This window comes from Marmota monax, unplaced genomic scaffold, assembly GCF_021218885.2.
Source record: "Marmota monax isolate L192 unplaced genomic scaffold, Marmota_monax_Labrador192_F-V1.1 WCK01_AAM20220418_F8-fsc00005, whole genome shotgun sequence".
Lineage (NCBI taxonomy): Eukaryota > Metazoa > Chordata > Mammalia > Rodentia > Sciuridae > Marmota > Marmota monax.
The window spans coordinates 31112164-31121112 of NW_026692254.1; the positions used below are offsets into that span (position 1 = coordinate 31112164).

At 52.2% G+C, this 8949-nt stretch overlaps 1 protein-coding gene across 1 annotated transcript; it reads left to right on the plus strand.

Moving 5' to 3' along the window:
• The first annotated feature begins 1720 nt into the window (after positions 1-1720).
• Positions 1721-5957, plus strand: Mex3b (mex-3 RNA binding family member B). Its single transcript, XM_046438924.2, has 2 exons — positions 1721-2353; positions 3182-5957. The coding sequence occupies exons 1-2, from the start codon at positions 2068-2070 to the stop codon at positions 4630-4632; spliced, it is 1737 nt and encodes a 578-aa protein (XP_046294880.1). The 5' UTR covers positions 1721-2067; the 3' UTR covers positions 4633-5957.
• The last annotated feature ends 2992 nt before the right edge of the window (positions 5958-8949 follow it).

Consider the following 8949-nt stretch of genomic DNA (forward strand, 5'->3'; position numbering starts at 1 on the left):
ACACACTGACTTCTCAAAACAACCCAGGGAATGGGCAGGGCATCTATTGTTTTTCCCCCATTTTGCGGATGAGAAACCCAGGTCAGGACGCCTGCTCCTTCTTCCTGGTGTCACCCCGAGCACTTAGGGAAGTCTCTGCCTTTGATTCCCAAGATCGCCCCCAAGAGTCTCCCCGTAAGCCTATCTGCAGCCACAGCCACATGGCTCATTGTCCTCAGCAGGCGTCCCTCAGAGCGGAGGTGGGCTGTCTCAGCGAACCGCAGGTCCCACCGCTCTTCTGGACAGCACGCGGCTGGGCGCAGGGATAGACGAGGAGAGCCAAGCAGCTCCCGGAACAAAGGAGTAAAGCGCGCGGGTCCCGAGGGGCGGCCGCGCTGGTGGGCAGCGCAGGGAGATGTGCGAGGAGTGGGGCCGCGAATCCCGCCCCCGCCCGCCCCTCAAAGCCTTCTTTCTTCTCTCTTGCGCTTGGAGGCGGTCCTTGGAACATCCGGGAGGGGGCGCAGCTCGCCGTCCCTGCCGGCTGGTCCCGTCGCACCCTCCCTCCGCCGCCTCCCCCACCCCGAGAAGGCACAAAGAGCGGCAGGGCAGCTAGCGCACACCTCCTGAAGGGGCGGGGCTTGGGCGGGGCCCTAGTGCCCGCCTCACAGGGTGCGCCGGCTCCTCGCAAGCAACACGCATGCCCTGCCGTGGGGAGGGGCGGGACCGGGAGCAGCGGGCGCGCACCCCGGGCCGCCCGCGCCTCCCGCAGGCACTGTGGCCCGCGTTCCCGCCGTGGTGGCGCGGCGCTCGTGCGCGTGTTAGAGCCCGCGGAGTGTTTGTCCGCGCACCGTGAGAGTGCAGGACCTGGTTGCTTTGCTTTCAAGGGGTCTCTGGCGGCCGGGCGGGCCAGGCTCGGACTGCAGTTGGCATTTGTTTTTCTGTATCAGGGCCAGTTGGGCGAAGTGCTGCCCAAGGGGACAAAAATGCAGGAGTGGGCCCGTGCGCGCGCGCTCGCGCGCGGGTGACAGTGTGAGCGGGCGTGTGCCTTTGTGTCTCCAGCGCTCCCGCGCAGGTGGGCAGCCCGCTCCGGGAGTCACTCGGCCGGTGCGCCCCAGAATCCAGAGTCTCATTTAACGTATCCCAAGGCTTAGGCAGCCCTTTTGGGTAGATGACAGACCCTCCTCCTAGTGGTAGCTTTGGATCTATGGATGTCTTATTTGGGGGTGCTAACGGGACTTTCTAAGGACCGCTCTTTTAGCCGGGCCTCTGGCATCAGAGTTGGGCGCCTTTTCTTTTCTCTGTCTGGCGAGGGAGAAGACTTGGGGACAGTGATTATCCTCTGCTGATAGGTACATACAAGTGTCCCAAGCCTGCCAGTCCCGCATTAGACAACAAAGAGAGGCGTTAGCGGCGGCGGCGGGGGGAGGGGCGCGGCCGGGAGGAGGACGGGGCAGGCTGCGGCGGGCGCGGGGGTTGGGGGGGTGGCGCTCGCTCTCCGCTCGCTCAGCCCGCGGCCTCCGCCCGCCCCCGGCCTGGCGCGCGCCAATCGCCTCCCCCAGCGATAGTGTCAGTAGCATTGTAGTGTCAGCTCCCGCCGGTGACGTTGCGCCTCCCTCGTCCCCCTCCGGAGCCGTCTGGCTGCAGAGGCTCAGTCAAGAGGCGGGTAGGAGAGGAGGAAAAAGCGCTGAGTGAGGGCGGGCGGGCGGGCGGGAGGGAGGGAGTGGAGGAGCCGGGGAGGGGCTCCTTAAAGAAACGCTGCTGTCGCTCGCCTGCTCGCTTTTCGCTCGGCTTTGTGGCCAGCCAGCCGGGCACTCGGGGGGCACGCGCAGCCGCCACTCGAGCTTTGCCCCCACCCCAACCGCCAGAAGATCTGGGGTGGGGACCCAGGCGGGGGCTTTTGCAGCCACTGCCCAGTGCGTACTGCACAGAGCGACCCATTCCTCCCGGCGCCGAGAAAGGAGCAACGGAGCCCTCCTCAGCCGGCCGGCCTCCCCGCCCCTGACCACCCGCTTCCCGGCTGCCTTTGTGGCTGCAGCTTCTCGCCGCCGAGCCGAGGGCGGGCGGGGGCGCGGTGCGCACGGCCGAGCGATGCCCAGCTCGCTGTTTGCAGACCTGGAGCGCAACGGCAGCGGCGGCGGAGGGGGAGGAGGTGGTGGGGGAGGTGGCGGCGGCAGCAGCAGCAGCGGCGGGGGAGAGACCCTGGATGACCAAAGAGCCCTGCAGCTTGCTCTCGACCAGCTCTCCCTGCTGGGGTTGGACAGTGACGAGGGCGCCTCTCTGTACGACAGCGAGCCGCGCAAGAAGAGCGTGAACATGACCGAGTGCGTGCCGGTGCCCAGTTCCGAGCATGTCGCGGAGATCGTGGGGCGGCAAGGTGGGTCTGGCGGGGATGGGGAGATGAGGGGTGTGCAGGGACTTGGGCTACCGCCTCGCAGGGAGGGCGTGTGCAGGATCGCGATCCGCGGCACTGGGAAGCCTTGGGAGGGAGGAAGAGCCGCGGGAAGGGCCGGCGCCCCAGACAAAGAAAGTGCAGGGAGGCTGACTCCTAGAGTCGCGCTGCTGCCGCGGCAGGATGCACTTTCTCCTTCTAAAATCACTGCCTTCTCCCCTAGCTCCCTCCACTCAGCCCACCTGGGGAGAGATAATTTAAATATAAGATGCTTGGGGGAGGGGGCCTTTGATCGGTCCTTTGGGAGGGGGGAGGAGGCGTGAGCATCGGATGGGAGGAGGATTCTGGATTTCTGCTAGGCGGAATGGAGTCCAGAGGAGGAACAATGGGTCCCGGGACTGCGTCCTCCCCTAAGTCCCCCAATAGCTGAGGAATCTCCACTGCGGTCGCCTTCCCTGCGCCCCTTCGCGGTGTCTTCAAGGCAGACGGCGCGCCCAGCTGGATCTCAGCAGCATCTCCCCAGATGACTTTTCTGGGATTCTCTGGTTTGGGTTGGGACAACTGCAGTCACTGGGGGACAGCCAGGCAGCCAATGGGCAGTTTCTCGAGCGCCTGGCGGGTGGAATCCGCTGCCCAGCCGGTGGCTCGGCTCGAGGTCTGCGAGGGAGACGCCCCCTTTCTTCCCATTGCGTGTTCTGCTGTCCCACTGCCTTGGTCGCAGGCTGTACCTGGTCTCTGCGGTTACCCCGGGATAATGGGCGTGTCTGTCTGTCTCTCTTTCTCCCACTCCCTCCTCCGCACCCTGGCTCCCAGGTTGTAAAATCAAAGCGCTGCGGGCGAAGACCAACACTTACATCAAGACCCCAGTTCGCGGGGAGGAGCCTGTCTTTGTTGTGACTGGGAGGAAGGAGGATGTGGCCATGGCTCGGAGGGAGATCATCTCCGCCGCCGAGCACTTTTCTATGATCCGCGCCTCGCGTAATAAGAACACGGCACTCAACGGCGCGGTGCCAGGGCCGCCCAACCTGCCCGGGCAAACCACCATCCAAGTGAGGGTGCCCTACCGCGTGGTGGGGCTCGTGGTGGGGCCCAAAGGCGCCACAATCAAGCGCATTCAGCAGCAGACACACACCTACATCGTGACTCCCAGCCGCGACAAGGAGCCAGTGTTCGAGGTGACAGGCATGCCTGAGAACGTGGATCGCGCTCGCGAGGAGATAGAGGCACACATTGCCTTGCGCACCGGTGGCATCATTGAGCTCACAGATGAGAACGACTTCCACGCCAACGGAACAGATGTGGGCTTCGATCTGCACCATGGGTCCGGCGGGTCCGGCCCAGGTAGCCTCTGGAGCAAGCCCACCCCCAGCATCACTCCCACCCCTGGACGCAAGCCCTTCTCCAGCTACCGCAACGATAGCTCCAGTTCGCTTGGCAGCGCCTCCACAGACTCTTACTTCGGCGGCGGGACCAGTGGCAGTGCAGCCGCCACCCCGCGCCTGGCGGACTACAGCCCTCCCAGCCCCGCGCTCAGCTTTGCGCACAACGGAAATAACAATAACAACGGCAATGGGTACACCTACGCAGCAGGAGAAGCCTCAGTACCTTCTCCCGAAGGCTGCCCTGAGCTGCAGCCCACCTTCGACCCAGCTCCCGCTCCCCCACCTGGGGCGCCTCTTCTCTGGGCCCAGTTTGAGCGGTCCCCTGGAGGCGGACCTGCAGCTCCTGTGTCCTCTTCCTGCTCTTCCTCGGCATCTTCCTCTGCTTCTTCGTCCTCTGTGGTCTTTCCCGGGGGTGGCGCCAGTGCGCCCTCCAATGCCAACCTGGGGCTATTAGTGCACCGCCGGCTGCACCCGGGCACTAGCTGCCCGCGCCTGTCTCCGCCCTTGCACATGGCCCCGGGGGCGGGTGAGCATCACCTGGCTCGCCGGGTGCGCAGCGACCCAGGCGGAGGAGGTCTGGCTTACGCTGCTTATGCCAACGGGCTAGGGACACAGCTACCTGGCTTGCAATCATCTGACACGTCGGGATCCTCCTCGTCGTCCAGCTCCTCCTCCAGCTCTTCATCCTCTTCCTCCGGTCTGCGGCGTAAGGGTAGCCGCGACTGTTCAGTGTGCTTCGAGAGTGAAGTGATCGCAGCGCTGGTGCCCTGCGGCCACAACCTCTTCTGCATGGAGTGCGCCAATCGCATCTGCGAGAAGAACGAGCCCGAGTGCCCTGTCTGCCACACCGCGGTCACTCAGGCCATCCGCATCTTTTCCTGAAGGCAGCGCGCGCTTGCGCGCGCTAGGCACCAGGGGTAAGGGGGAGCCCTCCTCTCTTGCATCCTCACTCCTCTGCGCCTGCCAGCCGGCCTCCCCTGGTGCCCTACCTTCTCCCCCGCCCCCAATTCTGAGATCCCAGAGGAGCTTGGAAAGCTGTAGTATCCGCTCATTTTTTTTAAATGTAATTTTTAAACAAAGGAACTTGCCAGGATATGTGCATCAAGAGTACTGTAGCCTGGGAAACCTGACCAGCTGAAATGCATGCTCTATAAATAATAGGAACGGCGACATTCTAGTAATGATAGTTTTTACACTGTACTTAATAGGAAGCTTCCAAAAGAAGAAAACCCCACAAGTTTTCCATTTTATTAAAGTAGGAAAAATGAACAATAATTATGATGATGAAGATGATAATAATAGTGCTATGGGATGTGTGGACTGTTTCGTGTGTTTCCCTTTGTGGGTGGGTTCCTATGATGCTCCTTATAGAACACAAGTGGATCCTTTTTGAATGTTCGTGAAAGGGCCAGGAGTTCCTGTGAAACCAGGATACTGCAGCTTTATTAAAGTTAAAGAAACTGTAACATATCTCTTATATATTAAAAACCTTTAAAAGTTTTAAAGAGAAATTGCATTAATACAGATTGAAGTATTTTATTCTTTTTTGACTTGAAAAATTATATTTCATATTGCAAAGATGTTTACAAGTATTTTAATTTAAGTTCAGTGAACTTTTTGTAGCTGGGTTAAATCTTTTTATTTTAGTATGGCCTTATGGCAAAGAACACTGTATTATTTTAATAATCACACAATTGTGACGGAATTACAACCATAAAATGTGTAACGTTTTGAGCAGTATTCTGTTGGGATGGAGATTTTATAGGTTCAGACAAATCTTCTAGATCTGCTTCACCCAGCATATTTTCTATTCAGTGATATAAAGCATATTTTATTCTATATTATTACAAAAAACGGAAATGTATAAACATGTCAAAAGGAACTGTTGATGCTTTCTAACATTTGTATAAATAGAATTCAGTGCAAGTTACAAAAATTCTGTTGCACCACTATAGTTTTAGTATTTCTATTTTAATACATTTGTTTACCACTTGTTTATGTATATGTAGGTGATGTTACTTGAGCTTAAATGTACTTTACTGAGCAAAGTTTAAAAAACAAAGTATATTTTATTTTATGATAAAGGGCCTTTAACCTCATGGTCAAATACTAATATTATATTTGCTGAGACAAGATTTGAAATTGTATCGAGAGTTTTATTTTTCTGACATTTAAAGTTCTACATAATAAAGGTAAAACTTAAGTAATGGTGCTACTTCATTTTTTAAGTATTTCTATATAAATAAAATATTGAAGAAAATCTATCTTGTGCTGACTTGATTTTTTAAAGCCTCTTGGAATCGAACTGTAAAGAAACACTTTTAAAATATTGAAATATATAACTTATATATAATTGAAATATATAACTTCCAGGCATATTCCGTGAGTTTTTTTTTTTAATCAATTCAATGTATTTCAAAAGAGATTGGAATTGTGTTTGGCTAGATAGATGATTGTGGATAATAGTTTATTAAAAAAATAGCCTAGGGCCCAAGATATTTTGTGGGACCCAGGAATATCTTTAGTATCTTTTGATGACTAAAAGAAAGAAAGGAGGAAATAAAAAAAGGAAATGGAAATATTCAGAGGAAATACTTAAATTTTCAGTCCCAAGAAAGCTATAAATTTGCCTGAAACACTAAGAAAGCAAAATATTGACTTGTAAGGTGATATAAAAATAAATTTCAATGTGGATATTATTATTGAGGAATGGGACCAGCAATGCGAAAGTAGCAGCTCTGGAAATGCTTCGAAGCATAGGGGGTCTGAGGCTGGCTCTATGCCTGCCCTGTGGCATGGGGAAGTTGGTCTCAGCTTCTGAGCGAGTTTCCATTGAAGGTCACTTCCCTGAAGAAGCTGAAGAAGGAAGAAGGGATGGCAGTTTTCATCAGAGGAGGCCTTGCTGGATTTGAGTTTGGTCTTAATAGGCTTCTGCTTGCTGGGCAGGCTAATTGGTGTTGACAGGATGCCTGTGTTAACTGTTTGTTGTTGTTTGAAGGAAGTTTTTGTTTGTTTTTGGCAGGCTACACCTGTTCCCTGGCTCTGAGGCTTTGTTAAGGGGAGGAACCTTTTGCTTTCACTTGACCTGAACTTTCTCTTCCAGAGTGTCTTTAGGAAATGACCAGACCCTGCCACCAAATTTCCAAAGAACTTCCTGACTGAGCTCCTGCTGAGAGCAGTATTTGGCTGCAGGCAGGTATTTAACTTTAGTGCTTGCAGGTGAATCCAAAGAGAAGCCTATAATGTATGTATTGATGGTCCCTTTTCTTCCCTTTATGTTGATTTTTGTTTGTCAGGAAATTTAGTCACTACCTAAGTAACTCCTGCTTTGTTTGTTTTAAATGATACTGTGTAAAGGGAGTAAGTAGACAGTGCTTTGGGGGTGGGAGGAGAGAAAGGAGTGGCGTGCTTGGAGAATTTCTGGCATTATCTTCAGCTCTGAAAAGTTCCCAGGCAGTGTTTACCCCTTTTGCCTCTCCCTCAAGGACTGGAGGTTAGCTGAGGCCTGGCAAAGAAAAATGTTACCAGGTCCAATCCCCCCTTCCCTTCAGCGGTCTGGAAATGTCCAGAACAGAACCAAGATTCTACCCTTACTTCCTTTAGGAATGGAACTTTGCTTTAACAGAATGACTACAGATAATGCAAGGACAGATCAAAAGCCTTAATAGATTGAGTTTCCCATGCGCCTCCCTTTCCATTCATTTAAGATTTTTCTGTGGTCCATATGCAGCTTTGGCAAATGACAAAAAGCTCTGATTTTTGAGAGTGCTGACATACCCTTGGGTGTCCTGTATTTCTTTAAGAGGTTCCATTTGTTGAAATGAAGTTTTAGGGTATATAATTAGTATTGTTAGGTTTCTTGAGGCTGCTGTTCAACATGGGTTTCCCTTGCCAAACTGAAGCCCTTGTCACCAGCAGGGCCAGTGGCACATACTAGTGATATTCGATCACACTAGCTTTTGGTCCAAGGTTAAGCCTTTTGTCCCATCTTCCAGCTTCTGCAGGTGACTACTGTAGATCATTGGCTGTGCAAGTGACAGTCCTTCAGCTGGAAAGATGAAAGGTGCCACATTTATGTCATCTAACTGCTAACAGCTTCCTTTACTACTACTATACCCCTCTGAAATCTTTCTGCAACAACAAAATCCCAGCTCTTCCCTTAATTATTATTCCATATTTTATTTTTAAATGTAGAATAATGATTCTTAACAGGGTTGATTTTGAATGTGCCCTTTTCCCTAATTTGACACTCTCTGGAGACATTTTTGGTGATTATAAATAATGGATAGTATACTGGCATTTCGTGGATAGAGACCAGGGATGCTGCTAAACATCCTTCAATGCACAGGACAGCACCACAACAAAGAATGATCCAGCTCAGGGTTGAGAAATACCAAACAAACATATCTTCCCTGCTATTCATCCACTACCTGGAAATTGGTGGAGTGTTCCAACATTTAAATGCCTAGAGGTTGACCCTCAGTGAGGTTCTGGGTTTACCCACTACCCAGGCTAACTTTAGTTTTATCAGGAACATGGTAGGGGAGGTAAAGGCCAATGTCTGGGCCCAGGAAATCACAATCAAGGGATTCTTTATTTACCAAAGAGTAGTAGATGGCATCTAATTAATAATGATACTGCTTACACAAACCATTCAAAGTACTGTCACTGCCACCCTCTCTTGTTATCCTCTCTATAACCATGAGGCAGGCAGCACTGAGATTTTCTGTACCTGTTTGCAGTAAAATGCAAATACTCAAAACACAGTGCCCCCTAGACTCAAGCCTGGGGTTTTTAACTGCATAACTTCTTATGCTCTTGTTATCTTGTCAGGTTCCCTATAGCCAGGAGACAGCATTTAAGGACAAGTGCTGCAAGTTCTCAGCAAGGGTGTATATTAGCAATTCTTCCCCTTTCTCTATTTAGTGAGTCCCCTTGGCTCTTGGGGAAAACTCTGATATCCCCAGTGAATTTTAGTCACCAAGTAATGCAGAGCTTTTAAAATCACTTAAGTCTTGTTCTTCCAAGAACTATGAACAAATTTATCCTATCTCCAGAGAATCTTGAGCCTGTTAGCCATGCAATGGTTGGTGGTAGTTGTTCTAAAAACTCTGTGGGGTTAAGGTAACTTGGGAAGAGATGGAACTCATATTGGCTACACTCACTTTTAATCATCTTAAGAGGATCATTCCCCTCCTC

Bases quoted from the DNA above. Each gene is read 5' to 3' on its own strand.
- Mex3b (XM_046438924.2), top strand. From the start codon at position 2,068: ATGCCCAGCTCGCTGTTTGCAGACCTGGAGCGCAACGGCAGCGGCGGC. The intron at 2,354-3,181 runs GTGGGTCTGGCG...CCTGGCTCCCAG, and splicing joins GGAGATCGTGGGGCGGCAAG to GTTGTAAAATCAAAGCGCTG.